The 19,236-nt window shown below is 37.3% G+C and overlaps 1 protein-coding gene across 4 annotated transcripts in view; it reads left to right on the top strand.

The window, feature by feature from the left end:
• Positions 1-19,236, top strand: part of PRKCE (protein kinase C epsilon) — a 285,664-nt gene that overhangs the window by 247,314 nt on the left and 19,114 nt on the right. For all 4 annotated transcript variants that reach the window (XM_069009762.1, XM_069009763.1, XM_069009766.1 and 1 more), the window contains 3 exons: positions 8,780-8,918; positions 11,254-11,442; positions 16,049-16,195. In XM_069009762.1, coding sequence (XP_068865863.1) covers positions 8,780-8,918; positions 11,254-11,442; positions 16,049-16,195 — 475 coding nt within the window. The remainder of the gene's footprint in view (positions 1-8,779; positions 8,919-11,253; positions 11,443-16,048; positions 16,196-19,236) is intronic.

Below are 19,236 nucleotides of genomic sequence, written 5' to 3' on the forward strand. Positions count from 1 at the left end.
CTAGAATGAGAAGGAAATATTTCAGTCTTCTTGGTTAGATGCAGAAACTGTATGCCTGAAATGCAAGTGTTCTTTTCTTTCTGCTTGCATGGTTTGTATTCCATTGTTGTTCAATGATAATGATTTTGTCATCCTACATACTGAGGTCACTGAGAAAAAGAAAAGAAAAACAACATTGCTTTTGGTTTCCAAAGAAAAACTTTTGAGCAGATCCGAACTTCTTTAGGCTGTCTACTGACAAATTTGCTTTCTAAGCTTCTGGTAATATTTTTTCAGAACTGAGTTTTCAAAACTAGATCTGACAAGCTTTTCTAGCTTCGCACCATCCTTTCACTGTCTTTCATCAAGTGGTTTTATCAAATAATGATTAAGCATCATTTTCTTTAAAAGGATTATGGACATACATAGTCGGCACTTTTAGTTTGCACTCCACCTAACCTATTGTTATAATACACAGTCTTATGTTATTTGAAATACAAAAATAAGAGCACTGAACCTCACAGCGTAGCATACCACAGTTTGAGTCAGTCCTTGGCTAAGCCTGGGGACCTCTCTTGTCTTCAGTGAGATCACCAAGGTGTCAGTGAGGCCAAGGTCTATCACATTACATATTTAGCAATGACTTAACACATGGGCTTTGTAGTGGAGGCTGAAACAGTAAATACCATTAGCAGTAGGACAGATTTCACGCCATTGTTCCCACCCTGAGTATGGAGAGCCAGTTAAGAATATTTCAGCTACAGTTTTCAAGGAAAAAGTAAGAAAATGGTGGTTTCAACCAAGGTAGAGAGAGTGAGAAAAAGGAAGAAAATCCCTGAGGGAACTGCGGTAGCCGTAATGTCGGGACACTCAGCAAGGGCGTGGGGGACCAGGACCTGCAGGCAGCTCAGCCCCATGCAGAGCCAGTCCCTGGCTGGAGCACCACGCTGGGGGCTGTTTACCTTACTTTCACAAATAGCTCTAAATACTTTGTATTTTCACCCAGAGAGAAATACAAATGGTTTGTAAAATCTCAAGAAACCTTACAAAATGAGAAAAATCATTTGCTATCTACTTTAGCTGCAAGTTTCTGAGGCACGTCGTTTGTCCTATTCAATAGGCTTAATATGAAGCCAGGTCCATTCGTGGCAGTTCTTATTCAGTACAAAAATTCCAGGCCTGTGGGCCATGGGAAGGGAGAGTTGCCACTGGGATCCTACAAAAAGCTTGTCTAAATCAAGTCTTTGGCAGTAAGCTAAGTCAAGAGGCAGCATTGTAGTGCTATACCACATTCCTGTCTCAGACCCGTGGAAAAATTGTTGCATTCCCAGGTGTGGGAGTCATGAAGGATGAGGTTTATAAAGTAACACAATGTGAATGCATAAGGCAACCTTCTCTTGATAGAGAACTAGAGACCGCTCCCTTATGTGCTTAGCCAATTTTAGAGAATGTTTTACATAATGCATATTTGAACTTGTACATATTTCACTTTGGGTCACAAATAAAAATGTGAAAATAATAAGAAAGGAAAAGTCATACAAAGGAAAGCTCTTAAGTACAATTTATTTATTTGCCTGCACATTATTTAAAGGAAACCCAGCATAATAAGATAAGCAGATCAGGCACAGGAACGTCCTCAGCTGCTACCGACAATTGTAATAAAGTTATAGTCAAAGCCAGTAGAAAGCCATATAAAGAAATAATTTTAAAGAAAATGTTTTTCTGCTATTATAAAAGTCATTGGTTTCCTCAAGCTGCTGGAAATTAATATTAAACCTTTGTTCAATATGTCATTAAAACATTAGTAAACAGTTAGGACCGTGTTAAGTCCTAACTTACAGCCTTCTTCTCCATTTTGGGACCTTGCTGACCTGGAAGGTTTCTCCATGGTAGGCACTGCTGGAGAGGTGCTGTTATACATCTGCAAGCCTCACTTTTGCCTTGTAAAAACAAGGACTTACAGAGCCATAGACAGTGATCATCTCTTTATCTCCCTCTGATGTCTTTGGTGGGTAGATAGCAAGCTGCCTTTTGCTACGTCCCTCCACCCATCTCTGCCACCCCTTAGTCCACAAATTGTTTGTGCAAATGGCAGGGTGGTGGATGTTGTGTTATGTAAGGAAAGTAAATGTGTGCGTTTTTTGAAGTAAACATGCCTGACAAGAGTGTGTCACTATGGTCACATTAAAAGTCAACATTTCCCATTTATGGCTAGCCTGCTATCTCAACTATTACTGTTTTCTTCGATGAAAAGGAATTATAGCATCTCTGGCTTTATTTGAAACCAAGTCTGTGATAGTAATTCATCTGCCATTAGCAATTTCACACACTGATGCACATCAGAATAAGGTGGATTCACTTTATTCCAAACTTGACACTGGAAAGTAGCAGTTTTCAAGTCTCCACAGCATATTTTTCTGCATATTACTGAGTACAACTCTACTACAGTGTTTGTGTTTATATTATCTTTATTCTTTGATGATATAAAGTAATGTAACAGTGACAAAAAATGTTTCATAAATTCAGTAATTACTTAATGGATCAACATAAAAACAAAGCAGAGAAATTCCAAGACTTTCAGATAATCACAGGCAAAACTGGGGTACCCTACAACAACAAAAGCAGCAGAACCATCTTTTTCTCACTGTTAGTCTCACTCAGATATCCCCCTGCTTCCTCCCTGCTAACACAAACTGCTCTACTGTCATGAATTCACTCACAAGCATGAATAGTCCAGTGTGTCTCCTATTTTTTACTACATAGATAAGGGAGGTCACTGGTAGAACCTGATACCCAATGACACTGCAATTATTGCCTGTTTAAGCTCAGTAACCTCAGAGAGTACAGGCTTCTTCTTTCCCATAGAGGTTTTCAAATGGGGAAAAAAATTATTATTATTATTATTAGTTTATGTTTTCTTAGTAGGTGTGGTTTGAATTTTCCCATTTATCTCTGATCTGTTGCAGGGGGGGAAAACAGCATTGCTGATGAGTTGTGACTAAAATACTTAGAGCAGCAAAAGAATCCTCTCCTGAAGTACAGTCCCCTAATATATCTGTCCTGTTCTGTTTATATATGGATACTGAGATTAAGTTGGTGAGATCTAAACACTAAATAAGCTAACATCAGAACTTTAAAATTGTTGACTTTCCTTTTTGTTTTCTGACTAGTTCCATATATAATGGCATTTTGCTTAGAATTGTAACCTAATACATTAGTTATCAGCATTCTGAGGACACCAAAGAGTAAATTTGTGCTGGGTATGTGAGAGACCTGATGTTATAGGTGAGCATCTTTGTCTCAAAAGCAATTTGGATACCAGTCAGTAACTGAGAAAGTAATTCTAGGGATGTAGAAATCTTACCTTAATTAAACAGACAAAAAAATCATCTTGTTGAAATTTCTAATTGATATGATGATCATATTGTCTTCAGTTATGAATTTCAGTAACACTAGTAACTAGAGAATGATCCTGATGGTTTTCCATGTTGTTGGAGGAAGTTTCCCTTTTACCTCTGTGGTTTCTTGTGGGAACAGCTTGTCTATTTAAATCCTGCAGAGAGGATGTGATTTTCCCATGCAGGGGAACAATGGCAGTGATTTCAAATAACCTATTGAAAGGGTTTATTGCAGTTGAAAGTCACCAAAAAAGTGGTTGTGCAGTAGTTCCATACTTTAGACTTGTGCTGCTTTCAAATATTTCTGAATGTTGATATTCTATAGATGTTTAGTGAGGTGCAATCCTTCATTTAACTTTTACTCTATAAATAAATGTTCTTCTTTCCAATGTTGTTATTTGTAGATAATTATTATTATGCTTCATTCTGTGAAATGTTGCTCAATCAACAGTCAGAGTAGAAGTGGTAAAGTGACCACTGTAAAGTGGTTGCTTGCCAGCTTGTGATCATGTTTCTCAGCTGCTTGATCTTGTCCTTCAAATATGTATTTATTTAGTCACTGCTGTTTACTGTGTTGAAAGGCTACTGTTAGTAATGTTTGGCAGACTTTCTGATTTTACTGGTCCAAACCCATCTTGATCGTTTAACTGCCTTACTTTCAGCAAGAAAATTGTGTGTTATCTAAATGACACTTGTGACACACAGTGCCACTCACACAAGATGCTTATCTCTCTGGCTGCTGGTGGGATTCAGACTTTAAGAACCCAGTCCTGTGAAATACTTGCCCTCTGAGCCTTTGGAGGAAGCCAGGCAGTCAGTGTCTCATGGCACTCGTGTGTGGAGCAAGGAAATGAGCGTTACGAAGTTTTCTCACAGGTTACCTGTAGTCTGCCAGCTCTTCTGTTCCAACTTGCACAAACCCAACTCATAATCCTGATTCTTTCTTGAGATCCTGCCAATCATTCCAGCTTCTGAGGTGATTGTGATGCTGGCAGGTATGCAGGAGTAGAGACCGAGGCTTAAATTTCTGTTTAAAGCCTTCAGTGGGAGAAAAAAAAATGAAAGAAAGAAAAGGAAAAAAAAAAACCCACAGCATTTCATTCAATGACTGCTCAAGTCATCTTGGCAAAAAAACAAAGGAGAAAAACAGCTTAATGTAGCATTGCTGCATTCAAGCAGTCTGAGCATTCTCCTGGCTTAACTGGTTAGGTTGTTTGCAGTTGCATGTAATTAATTACTCAGGTTGTAGGAACTCATTTTGTCAGACACAGATGACTTTCTTAGTTGCTACAAAGAGAATGCAAAATGAGAGAAAGAAGAATTTAGTAGACCTTTGTCATTGAGCTATCTGACACTGTATTATTTGGTATGTTCTGATTCAGAGATAGACAACCAGCACTAAATCCAGGAAACAAATAAAAGACAGAATGGATCAGAATGGAACAATCTGTGCAGACATTATTTTACATTCCAGATATGGCTGTGTACTTTACTTTTGGAGGAATATGAGAGCTGGCTGTCTCTTAGAACAGTCCTGGAGAAATACGGGTCTAAAAGTTAAAGTTTTAATTTTGTTCAGTGAGGCTACTGCTCTGGAAAGACAAGCTTCCCTTACAATTCTTTTTATCTTACTTTCTGATTTGTTTCCTTTTCTCTGTATGTTTTGGTTGTTGAGGTTTTTTTTTCCTGTGAGGTGTTAAGTAGAACATTATCTATTCCTACTCTCATATTTATTTAGTTAACTAAGATTTCTTTTTCCAAAGTTGCAGAATTAGAGGGATTTAGTGAGGTTTCTTGGTTTTCAGAGGTTTTTTTTGGTTTATTTTTTTTAGTCTGGCAACTGTAAATTGACAATGATTTTCAGTGCAAGCACTTTTATGGACCGTGTGATCTTGTGGGCTAGCTATGAATTTGGCACTTTGGCAGACTCCCAGCTTACCTTTTAACCTCCCATATGTACTTTGATGGGAGTCATACTGCTGTTGTTTTAGCCTCTTCCAAATTTCTTTTGAAACTCTGGTGCACTTTGTGATAACACAAATCTACTGGTATTACATTTCATTATTGCGTGAGTAATTAAGCTGATGTCCTCAGTGCCTTCAACAGAGTTTTGAAGAGGCTTATAGGCTTCACTGCACTGTTTTGGCTTGATGAAGGGGTCCCAGATGTTTTTGTTCTGTCATGTAAGATTATAGTTTGGTAAATGGTAAAAAAGTTAAATTGACTTCTGGTTTTACAGATAGGCTTAAAATTTCATTGTCAGTCTTTACAGGTAGTCTGAATTTAATAATTAGACTCTTCCTGGTTTTCTCTTGGCTCAGTTTGTTTATTCTGTTTTCCCACTGCCAAGTTAAATTTTTATTGCTAACTTATGAGTCTTATACAAACCCTTAAGGAAATAAAGAGAATGGTGAGTCCTTATCCATTATGTGGTGCCTCACTGTTAGTGCTTTATTGCTGTTGAGGTTTCTCTTAGTTTAGGAGTTTTCTGGATTATTGGCTGTGTCTCCATTCAAGTCCATGGCTACCATATGGATGGCATTAAATGAAAGTTAAATGATTGTATGTCCTAACAACTCCAGTGTGTCACCTGCCTGCAGGGGGAAGTCCTGTGATCAGAGTTAAGATACAATCTAAGTGGCTTCTCATAAACACTTAATAAAGGTGGATCCATTATTCTAAGAAGCCTCTCGAATTTCTTGAGTTCTTGTCATAATTATACGTATTATGACCTTGTTTCTAACAGTCCTGTGGCTGAAAGTGGTTCCAAGATTACATCAAATATAATTATACTTTGATTTCTTTATCTGAACATCTTGACTTTTTGAAATACAGCTTGTGTTCTTCCTTAGGTAAGGAACATCCAAGATAACACTGTACATGGAAGGTTAAAAGCTACAGCTACAATCTTGTTTCCTTCTTCAATCTGCAAGAGCCTTACCCTGATGATCACATTCTATTTGATGTTGCTATAATCCTGTTTGAATGCAGGTCTTCTTATTGTAACACTTGCAATTTGCTGAGGCAGCAGTTTTGGGAAGGCACATGATTTTTGAAACAAGGAGCTTTATTTTGTTTATTTGACTTCTTGTGGGGAGGACACAGAGCTGTTGGTACCTGTTTGCCCTGGCATTATGTTGGACAATTCTTGCAAATCACTTTTCAGAGGTAGGAAGAAGTGGTTACTTGAGGGGTTAAATGGTTATATGTAGGGTTATGTTGCAGCCAGCTGGATCTTGGATTGTTTAGGAACTGCTGAAATTAATGACCTTAAGGAATTATAAAATATGTAGTCTGCTCCAAGGAGCCTTACGTGGGTGACCACTGAGGACCTGCAAGAGCAGTGTAGCTGACGCAGAGATAGCAAAGTGCGATGTAGGGGATGTTGCTTCCAAGAAACACACAGCCAGCTTACACTTCAGCTACATAAACCATATCTGATAAAACTAGTTTGTGTAGGAGACAGTGGTTTTACTGTTACTGAGGTAAATATGACTTTGTTGTGCCAGTCAGACTTCTTTTACACACACAAACCACTTTGTAACGTGTGCACAGCACAATCTATCTCTACATGCACAGTAAGTTCTCCAGTGCTTCCAAGTATGTGATTTACTGCAGACATGCAATGATTATGCACACATGAGTAGCAAGTCCACTGTGTCCCAGAAATACCTGATTTTTATGTTGACCTGTGTACCTGCTTGAGGAATATATAGGCCAGCATGTTAAAAAATGTTTAACAAGTGTCAAAGGGAAAAAAAAAAAACTAAAATCCACCAACTGAAATTGGGGTTAGAGGCAGAAAAGAGCATTTCTGGTGAAATCCCAGCATACTGTAGCCTTGGATATGTCTACAAAAAATCTTAACATACTGCAGCCTTGGAAGGGCTATTCAATCAATTAATGTGGGTGAATGCTTCCACCACATTTGGTGCCTGTGGTTGTGAAGTCTGGGATCTGATAGGGAGACATTTCTGTGGAAGACATCCTCTGAGTAGGTGAAGACTTCTCATCCCTCACTCAGGTCAAATCTCTTGCATAAAGGATTTTTGCAAAAAAACTCATGTCTTTTCATAGGCTTTTGGAGTGAAATTCATTTACAGAGGCTGGCATGGGATTTTATTCCTCTTCTCTGACACAGACCTTGCCTACACACACACTCTTTTTTTTTAATCAATTCAACCTAATGAAATTTCTCTAATTATTCTACGAAAAAGAATTCTGATCAGAAAGTGTCAACAAAGTCACCTAAAGACGTGTTCTGCTTTTGATTCTCTACTCTCTATGAATTCATACAAACAATACAATATAGATATATTTGTATATATTTATCTATTTTATGTCTAAATATGCTACATATCTTTCATACGCATCAGAGGTACCTAAAAGTCTAGACAGAAATATAAAAATAAAATGGTCCTCACAATATAAGTGGGATTTTTTTGCTTTTGTTTTATGTTTGTGTTATTATTTCTACATGATTTTAATTGGGAAGGAGGGCCAGTTCATGCAAGTGAGAGTTCTTTTTCTGACTTTCCAGATCCTTTTGTAATTAAGTCTAAGGCAAGTGGCAGGTAAGTTAAATGGTACCTAGCACCTATTGTGTTGGAACATACAATAGCCATCAATGGTATATTTAGAAAATATGCAGAGGGCAAGACAGGAAAGGTGGATATCCTTTTCTCAACCTTTTTTTGACCTGACCCAATTTAATAAGTGGACAATTGTGTGGTTTTGACACAAAGACATTTGTACAACAAGTGATCAGAAACAGCTGCTAAGATATGTTCTTTAACAATGAATGCAAAATATTCCTGTGAATTTTTTTTTTAGAAGGTTTAAGCTGCAGAAAATAGTGTTCCCAAAGATGAGAATGCTGCTTTTCATCCCTCTCATTGCAATCTAAACTTTGAGTTGCTAGTATACATTAAGAATGAAATTCAAAATTATCCAAGTTTGAAAGTAGCTATTAATTGAACCCATATGATAGAGTATGGATAAATTGGTACTCCTTGCTTAGTACTAATGCAAAAAGTAGAGAATAGCTTCATTGACCTATTTCATATTGACAGAGTGCTAGATTTGTAGCAAACAAGAAGCTGAGATCTTTCCCAAATATTTCTATGCTGTCTTGAATACATAAAAGCTGTGTTTTCTTGCAGCTAAAGAGAGTAAAAGCCTGGTCTTACAAAACTGTTGTAATTGCTTGCTTCTTTATTTTATTACCTTTAACTAGGTCTATTTAGTGACTGCTACCAACTTTTCATGCACACGTGTGAAGGACAGTTTCTCAGTGGTGTTTGTGAAACCATTTATTTGTCAAATTCTATAGTTTATTATGAAATTCAAGAGCACATGATCAAAATTTGAGAGTTGATTTAATTTGAGGCTTTGTATTTCAGGGACCTGAAACTGGACAATATTCTTCTGGATGCAGAAGGCCACTGTAAACTGGCTGACTTTGGGATGTGCAAAGAAGGGATTCTGAATGGAGTGACCACCACGACGTTTTGTGGCACACCTGACTATATAGCTCCGGAGGTATTTTTCTGCCCTGCCCTAAGAGTACAGATATAATCATTCATCAGACTGTTACATGTGTAATTCTAGACACTCTTTACATGTAGATGAAAACAATTAAGATGCAGACTAAGACTCTGCTGCAGTTGTGTGTAGTTAATCTTGCAGAAATCTTGCAGGTTTTTTCTACTGCTTACAAGCACTATTCCTTGATGATAGGAGTGGTTTTTCTAGTATTTTTTTCCTGAAATTAAAATTATTCTTCTTCATTTGCTCATTTCTGACTCAGCATCATTATGATGATTTTTATCAGCCTTTAAGGTGCTAGATGCAGCTGAGTATTGCAATCTTAGTGGTCTGTAGTAGTTACAAAAATGTTTTTATTTTTTAATGAGATTTAAAAGAACTTATTCATACAGAAGAAACCATATGTTTGTTGTCATTTTGTCTACAGTCTTTGTGGGAATATAATTTTTTTCCTTTCTTTAAAATATCTGTGAGTGAAAGATACTATGCTTGTGCTACTTCATAGACTTCCACAGAAAGGTGGAAACTAGATATGGATAGTGCATATTAGTTGATAACATTTCGAGGCATTGATTGGACAAAAAAAATAGCTGAGAGCAGTGTGGCTTTTACATATCCTGGATTTTAATATTATGAGATGCATTTCAAAGTGCCTAAAAATGAACCAATATTGAACACTTAGTTCAATATTAGTTATTCTGCTAGGCAGACTTTGCTGAGTTGAGTTCGTAACCTGTGCATCTTTCCACTTGCAGATTTAGTGTGCTGGTTTAATGGGAAAATGTTGTTGGTTTGTCTTTCATCAACAATAAATTTGCAGTGGGGAAAAAATGTTATTTATTATTCATTAGAGACAATAAATCATAAATCCATATTGTTAGTGTTCATGGCTGTCCAACTTTGGTAGCACAACTGATAGGGTGTGAATCATCTTAAACTATTGTAACATAAATGTGTGTCTTACAGAGTTTGAAAAGTATTCCAGCATTGAAAGAAAATAAATACCAGTATAGTGGTTTTGCTTTTTATGAATTCTTTTCTGATTCAGTATACTGAGTCCTTTGACAAATTCTTTGAAAATTATTACTGAAAATAAAGCAATTATAAGAACCCAGGAACTTTTACTGAGGCTTCCAATTTGTCATCTTAATTGCAGAAGTTTATCTCCTGCTTCTGTTTCTCTTGGACCATGGTGATATGTTTCAATTTCCTTTTCTTTAGCAGTATCTGTTTTCCAAAGAGTGCCCAGAACCCTTGAAAAGCATACATTTAATTTTCTGTATTTGGTGGCTATAGAATATAATTTTCTTTTAATGAAGAATGCTGTTGGGATCTAGACCTGTGTATCCAAATGTTAAACTCATTTCTGTTTTTATGTTAAGACTGAATTTGGTTTTATATATTGGTCTTGATTCCCAACTACTGCACTAAGCCCAAGCAGTTCACCATGGGCCTTCTGGCTGCAACATTTAAGTGTTGTGTAAAGGAGGTGGTGGATTTGCTGCCATTCTGACTCACTCTAAGGCAGCCAGCTTCATCTAAACCAGGCATCCACTCTCCTTCCCCTGGTTCTCTGTCATGCTGAACCAATGCAGTCAAACTGCAAGCTTCTTTCTTTTGAAAAGCAGACAAGAATTAAACTTGTTCCTGGTACAGCAGTAATTCTGCAACACCAAGTGCTACTGTAAAACTCCATCGTGCTAACCTATTGCTTGCCACTAAAGGTATTTGCTACAAGGTTGAACTTGTGTCGCCTGAGAAGTTGTAGCCAGTTTTTCTGAAAGCAAGTGCAGTTAAAGTGAATTCTACAGTGTGTTGTACAACAGTTTAATGCTGTAAAAGGAACTTGAACAAAAATGCTTTTGGCTTCCTTCTGCCCTACCTAAAGGACAAGAATAAATCTCTCAGATGATCTCTGTGCAGCATTAAAAGCTGGTTCAGTTTGTTTTGTTCAAGATAGAGACAAGGAAATGCTTCACATTTTCCACCAGTCTGTTTTGTATATGTGATCTTTTTTCCCCTATAGTGTGACCTGCTTTAAACAGCTTGGAAGGATATGCAGCTCTTTTGCTCACAAGCATAGTCGTTTACTCAGGGGACTGATAAACTCCGTCAGTACTTCTGAGAACACCATCTCGTTGACACTTAGCTGTGTTAGTGCAAATTGCATGGGTAAGAAACCCTGCCTGCTGTTACTGAAATCAGCGTGGATTCAGCCCTACTTAGGCACTGGGGCATAGAAGGGGTATATCATTGTTGAAACAGCAAATGGGCAGCTGAGAGAGTTGTCTCACTTGTCTCTTCAATCCAATCTCTTTTTCTATGCTAGATCCTCCAGGAGCTAGAATACGGTCCATCCGTGGACTGGTGGGCTCTGGGTGTTCTCATGTATGAAATGATGGCTGGGCAACCCCCCTTTGAAGCTGACAATGAAGATGATCTCTTTGAATCAATCCTTCATGATGATGTGTTGTATCCAGTCTGGCTCAGTAAAGAAGCTGTCAGCATTTTAAAAGCAGTGAGTCTTCCACTATTTGCTTTCCTCCTCCTCCTCATGGGTTTTTTGGGGGTTGGTTTGTTGGGTTTTTTTCCTTGATTAAAATTGAGTTTGCTAAAAGTTGTTGAGAGCAGTCACCACTGGGAGTTCAAGCACAGTTCAGAGTGCCACTGTTAGGATAATGGGGCCTGGGATAAATTACACCACTTGTGGGAAAGGAACAGAATGTTTGTATTCCACGCAGTTGTACACTGTATAAATCTGTGTACTGCAGATTCATGTTTCAGGGAAAACCCAACCAGCTGAGCTGTGCTATCACTTTGACACTTTATATGCCGCGTGGTCACCGGGGTGGGAGAAGCGCTACGTAATGAAAGAAACAACGTTTTTTATTTAACCTGCTTACAAAATTTCCTGTCCCTTTGCCTTTCTTCCCCTGTCATAAGATGGATTGAAAGCCCTTTATTTAGAGCTGCATGTTCTATTTTATAGTTCACATGATAAGCTGTCTTACTTTAGCGTGATTGTTTCTGCTCTGATTGGGATTTTTCAGGATGAGTAGTGGATTTACAGAAACTTGTGTCACCAAATGCCACAATTTTTTAAATCAGTCAATGTGTGCCACTGGGAAAACTCAGTTTTTAGACTATCTTTCTAAAGCCAGGTTGATAAAGTCATTCATTACCATGACACTGACATAAATTCTTTCTTCTGTGCTAGTATCATCCTAAAATTAAAAGCAAAACAATACAGAAGCAGTATGCCAATCCCCATAGTTTGAAAAGCTGAGGAGGATTTTTGGCTTAAAAAAATAACTTGTTTTTTATTTATCCCATTTTTCCACCTTCTTTGAAACTGGAAAATTTCTGCCTTTCCACATATTTTTCCTTCAGCATCTGGAATAAGAGAGACTTTCAATTAAGAGGGCATCTGATAGTGTAAAATGCTGCAGAGGTCTTCATACAGGGTTATTTTGAAATTATATGTAAAACATAAACAGTGTGTGATTTTAACACTGGTGGACAGATAACACATTCTGCAGAAAATCTCATCTTGACCTTTTAATGAAAATGTCTACAGGCTCCTTCTAGCTGAGCAAGAGAGATGCTCTAGCAGTGATTCAAAGCAAAAGTCAAAGCTGACCTCTCGGAAATGTTTCCTGAAGTATCTCTTTTGCTATATTCACTGCAGAGAGAACATGCAGGATTTTTTACTGCTGATAATAATTTATTAATACTTATTCTCCCTTCTTCCCAAATAGCTTTCTTACTACTTTTTGTTAGCTCACATGATACTTTCATGTATCCATTTCTGTTTCCAGACCCTTTGATTATTTCACTTCAGCAATTAAAATGTATGGACTTGAGCTGCAGAATTCAGGCTTATATCCAGGGTTCAGGGGTTATTTTGGCATATTGTAAAGGAAGGGTTGTTGTCAGTTTTCATACCTACATCTGAATTTCACTGTAGTCCAGGAGATTTTCTGTAGTGTTTTGGTTTCACAGTCTGTAAGACCTGTTCCTTTGCTATCCAGAGGCTACTTGAGTGAATCTACATTAATTGACCTTTCTATTATTCTGAAAGCATTTGGTGGAAGGGAAGATGTAAGAGATAACTCTCTGGGTTAAGTGTGTAGTACAAGAGCCACTGTAACTATTAGGAGAAGGTATTTGTAATACAGAGGAAAGGGAGAAATAGATTTAACAATCAGAGCCTTACCGTGTTATCTCATTGGTAATGCAAGGAGTGAGATGGATAACTGTTAATGTTATGCACATCCTTCACTGACCACACACAAATGCAGATGTAGAATGCAGGTGTAATCTGTATATTTTTCTGAATGTAAGTGCAAGGGTCTTAATGCCTCTAATTTCTTTTAAAGCTAACTTTTCACTACATTTTTCTATTTTCCTGGCTCTACATTTTGATAGTAGGCATGGTGATTTATATCTTGCTGTAGTCATAGCCTTTTAGGCAAAAATTGATACAATTGATTGGAGCTGTGGCAGTTTACACCTTAAATAAAACACATTTCCTTACATTTAGCAACCTGCTGCCTATGCATCCATGGTGTGAAACCTGTTTGAAACTTGTGTTCTTCATCTGATACTTGTCCATGTGAAGAACAGGAAAAACAGAGGAAAGAAAGAGGCGTCTATGTATTTTACTGCTGAATGGTAGCAAGGGATTAACTTTGGAACACTTCATTTCCTCACATTGTGCTTTCAGACATGGGTTTTATTCTTCAGAAACTGTGTATTTTTACACTCCTTCAAACAGCATGTAAAGAAAGTTTAATGAGAAGACATTCTCTTGTGTTAAGTAACAATGTTGTCTTATTTTCTGAAGAAACCGTTTTCCTGTTATTTCCTACAAAACACTAAGGAGGATGATTTTAAAGCTCAGAATTACAAGGCAGCATGTTGCTTCTCCCATGAAAATCCACAGATCTTAGTAGTGCTGTTTCTGTGAATTGACAGGAATTGCTATTTAAATTCTTTCCTGTGTGGTGAGGAAAACAATTCTTCATTGAAATTGTCTCTGCTTCTTCACAAGCAATGGAGAGATGTTGTCTCTATGGTGTGTGTTCCCTGTGTACTGGGATGACACTCTCTGGCTGTAGAAGCAGAACTCTGTTTCTAAGCTGTGTGATTTATTTCAAGAAGCAAAATTTGGGGAGCCAAATGATGCTTGATTCATGCCCCAAGTAACATTTTGTCCTGTTATCATTTAAGTCAGTAGGAATGCTGATTCTAAACGGCTTCTCCTTTCAGAAAAGGAGGTTCCTGCCTTAGTAGGGGAAAATAAAAAGGCTTATGGCTATGGATGTCAGCTCTATTTGCAACCATCTCTTCAGCAGAGTACACTTAACAGCTGTATCTGTCCTGACAGTTGCATCAGTGTTGATGCTGTTGGTAAACAGGGAATAAAAGTCAGCTTGTGCTTCAGAAATAGAAAGGGATTAAATTAATGGAATTAAATGTCTGCTTTAGAAACTTGATATTATTTCATCATATATGCATATGATAAATTTGTTTAAGTATTCGTTCTTAAAATACATTCTCCCTCATCATCCATTTCAAAGCTTCATGAAGTCTGTGAAGTGCAGCACTAAACTGGACTGTCTAGTCACATCTTCATGCCCTGGGCTTCTTAAAAAATTACATGTCCGGATACTTTCCCTGTCTCCAGTTTAAAACACAGATAAAACATGGCAGGTACTAGGATCATATTTTACTTCTTTGATACCTGGATTATATGGTACAGAAAGTGTATCCTGTCGTTTCCATGTTCTGTTTCTGCAATACATGGGGCTGCTGGTTCCTGGCCTGCTCACTCCAGTCCTGGAGATGAAATAAAGCAGAGGAATGTAGGAATGCATTTTGTGGTTTTTCAGGAGATCTCACCAAAGCTCAGTAATCCTTTCAAAACCTTTGTTTCTCCTGCCCACAGGAAATATTGCCTGTAGCTTAGATAGGACTTGTCCACTTGCAGAAGAACTTGCAGAGCAGTTGAACACAACACCAAAGAGAAGGATCATCTTCAGAACGGCGCGTGTATGTCAGAAACCACAGACAGAATTGCCTTGCTGATCTATGTTATACCTTTAAAATGACAGGGTATTCTTCTATTAGATAGCTAGATGGCTGATCTAGCTATCTAAAATCATCCTAAGGGCTTAAGTAGCTACTTACCTAATAACTGGAAGGGCATGCATTACAGTGATTTTTTTTCCTAAGGTTTTATTTTCCTACAGTAGTATAATGTGATGCATAAGTTGAAAAGGCACTGAACAATTATTACCTTTTGTTTACTTTGTACACTTGTTTAAAATTTAAAAATGTTATATAATGGCTGAATATGAAGTTACAGCAAAGCTACTGAGCTAATTCTATAATGTGAGTGTGTTCGTGTGTATAAGAACAGCATTCTTTGCTACTTGAATTGCAAGGATTCTGTGTCCACACAAATTAGGAAATAAGTAGAGCAATTGCTAATAAAAGAAGGAAAAAAGAGAAAAATCCAGTAAAGTACTTTGAGCTGCCATCAGCCGATATCAATATCTTACACTGGTTATTCAGCTTTTTCCTGACAGGAATAGTAATAGTTTAAAAATGAGAAGTTTATAAATTACCACACCAGAGTAGACCAGTTAGTTCCAGTTGCTGATGCTAATGGTGTACTAAAAATGAAAGAGAATGTGCAAGTTATGTCATGGGGGAGATGACATAACTTCCCATTCTCAACGGAAGAATTCTGCAGGTACTGATCTCTCTGGAGGGTTTAAGATCATCCTTCTTTCCTTTAGTATTTTTGGCTAAAGCTGGGACTAGAAGTGCTGAAAGAGAATCTATTCCTTTAGCAGTCCTAGTCAGATGAAATTAAGAGGTCTCAACAATAAACTGAAAGAGTTTCCTGCAGTATATTTACAGTTTGGAGTCTCTGAATCTTAATAGTTTGGCTGAAACCTCTGAAATTTGGAGGGCCAGAAGAAATAACCTTCTGAAAGGGGACTGTCTCTAAAAACTTAGCTTTAAGAATTATAGTGTGCAATTGAGCAGCAAATGGTTTCTAGCTATTGCCATTCATGTTTTAACTTTTCCCTCCTTTCTTCCCCACCCTGCAGTTCATGACAAAAAATCCCAACAAGCGACTTGGCTGTGTGGCGTCACAAAACGGGGAAGATGCGATTAAGCAGCATCCATTTTTCAAGGAAATTGACTGGGTTCTTCTAGAACAAAGGAAAATCAAGCCACCCTTCAAACCTCGGATTGTAAGTAACAGTTTGTATAAGATTCAGAGAAAACTTGGTTTGGCAATTCTACTTGTTGGCTTTTCTGAGAAATGAGATTACCTGATGCAGCATTTGGGGGCTGAAATAGTAACATAAAAACAGCGCTGAAAAGATTTCTTTGTCATTGTTTCTGTGAAGGTAAGTGTCAGGAATAGATTAAATGCACAGGAAAATGTTCATGTTCGGCCACATAAACCATGAAAGAGCTCAAGGCACTGTTGTAATTATTTTCTGTGTTCTTAAAGATACCATAGCCAGAAAAGATTATTTCAGTTGGTATATACTGTCTGTACTTTCTGTGTGAACTCTTAACAGTTCTGCATTGCTGATGGCCACTGGATTTTGTAGTAAAACACAGACAAGAATTTGTCAGCAATAATATTTTAAGTGAAGAAACTTGAAAAAACAGCTTTTTGGGGGAAAGAAATATACATTATGATTAGATAAATTTATGTACTTACATTTTCCTGGATAATAACCAAGTATTTCTATTTTAAAGTAACAAAAATGTGTAAATAGCAGCCCCACCTGCAGAAAGTACAAAAGTCAAGCAAAAATACTTTACTTATTCTAGTCTTCCTCTGGATGAAAATACTTAAAATTAACCAAATGTCACAAAATGTGTGTGGTTACTTTTGTGCTTAAACGTGCAAGAGGCTAACTTTATGATAAATCCTCTGAGACTGATTTGCATCTTTTGATTTCACACATTCCTAATTACAATGTTTGATTTGCCTGTGAGTATGGTCAAGGTATTTCTTTGTTTCTTTCTTTGGATAGTTTACAAAGGTATTAAAAAAACCAAAAAGCAAAACAAATGAACAAATTAAAAACCCTAGGTCTCAACTCTGAATCCTGAGTTAAATTTAGAGGTGAAAAAGCCCCCCCTGTTCTTGAAGAATTGCTGTGTGTTACATGTATTTACTTTGAGTTCAGTGAGATGCATTTCCCCAAGCTCCTTGTGTAGATGGTGGAAGCGGGGCTGACCATCCAGAACAGGAGCCTGAGGTAGCTCCTTTGAGTCCTCTCTTGGGGAAATCTCTCTCTCTCTCTGTAGCTGTACAGAAAAAGCCCAAAGGATTGACAACTGTAAGTGAAAGCCCTTATGAATGCCTTTCTGGGACCAATAGTAAGATACAGTGTTATCACATGAGGAAGGTTTTCTTACTGTATTTGTTGGAGAATGGAAACCTTATAATGCCGTATGTCCAGGGGGAGGGAGGCCTGAGCCAGCCCCACTCCTGAAGTGGTGCAGCCAGCCCCCTCCCCTGTTGCCCAGCTCCTCTCTGGAGGTGTGGCCAGGTTGCAGCTGGTGCCTGAGCTGCTGTGCAAGTCACTGCACTGCTGCAGGAAGTGTGAACCCTAAATTAACTCCTTTAGTATTTATCAAAAGCCTCTTTAGTACTGTGACTGTTTTCCAGTCAGGTTGCACAGCTCTCAGGTAGTTGCACTTGGATGTAGTTGGTGTTCAGCTGAGTTGCATTTGTGTAGGTCTTCTCTTGTTTTCACAAGAATTTGGCCTTTCGTCTCACCATAATTGTTGTTGCTTTGCTCAGTATTCATCAGAGAATCAGTTAGTTCAGTTATTAAATCAAGATGAACAATTGCAGAATTATTTTCACTTTATGCCTGCATCTAATTTCCAGTTTCCTTTCATCTAGTCTGTTTATGGGCTGTTTTTCTTTCATGATCAAGATGCACAGTCCCTTTGACAATAGGTATTTTTATGAGGCCTTTATTAATTTTTGTAAGTACTCCCACTGTGGTGGTCCTTAAAAGTCAGGAGGCATTTCATATATCAGGTATTTTTATTCATTGCTGATATAAATGCCTGCTGCCTTCTCAATGGGGCTTCTTTCTCTTTCTAGTAATTATTTCACTGCTGTTGTATTGTAAAGACAATCCTATTTCATTAATTCCTGTTGTTTTGTTCCTTTTCCTCTTTTCTGCTTTCTTTAAAGGTATTTTAGTTGAATTGTTCTGTTACAGTAGTGATTACAGATTATTGCAGAGTAGTCCTTTGTATAACTTTTTGGACAGCTCTCTGCTCCTTAATAATTGTTAGGGTGATTTTATACATCTTTATTTACACTTCTGCTCATTTTTCTTCAGGCTACTTCTCTAATGTTGGATTTTCATACTACTTCTTGCTATGTTGTGTCTACCAACTTTCTTAATTCCACCAGATTTTATTCCTGCAGGCTAGTAGTTCTGTATGCTTGGATTTTTTTCTGAACTCCTTTTTTTTATAGTTGTAAATTCAGATAATATGTACTCCATGTTACAGGCATCTCTTATTATTTTCACGTTCTCAGTCTGCTCTCTCTAAGGTATCTTCCCCAGTGACTGGGTCCTATCAGCTTTTACTGATAACTTTTCTACCCTTCAAAAGAGCATACCTTATATATTTATGATCCATGTTTATGATCCATCAGCTGTTTTGTACCAAGTGTATACATTTTACAGTTGTTTGGATTTTATTGTTTTATAGGAATCTTTGAGCAAGATCATACTTGAAATTTTTATTTGTCCTCTTAAAACTGAATGATGTATTACTTGAAAAGTAAAGTGTGATACAGATCTAGGCTGGAGAGAAAGATCACATGAATAAAATAGAATTATCAATTATTCAACTTCAGAAACGGCAAAGGAATTTAGGGCAGTAAATTTCAGATGCTATAAAGGTAATTTTGTATACTTGCCAAGCTAGACCAGATTGCACTCACTTTGGAAAATCCTAAGAAGAGGGAAGAAGGTGAACACTAATGAAATAAAATCTACTTTAAAATCTACACAGAGAGTTCTTCTCTAAGTTCAGTTGTGGGTGTAGCATTGAGATTCATTGATTCAGATTAACAAATGTAACTGTTCCATAGCTGTGGAATAACTATGGAAAAAACATAACTAATGCCTGTGTTTGGAATGTTTTATGTTTTTTTAACATCTTTTAGTATTAATAAAGGGCTGTTGATTATTTAAAAGTGACTCTTAATGTTAAGAGAGGATTAAAAAAATTATTT

The sequence above is a fragment of the Aphelocoma coerulescens genome, chromosome 3 (genome assembly GCF_041296385.1).
Source record: "Aphelocoma coerulescens isolate FSJ_1873_10779 chromosome 3, UR_Acoe_1.0, whole genome shotgun sequence".
Taxonomy (NCBI): Eukaryota; Metazoa; Chordata; class Aves; order Passeriformes; family Corvidae; genus Aphelocoma; species Aphelocoma coerulescens.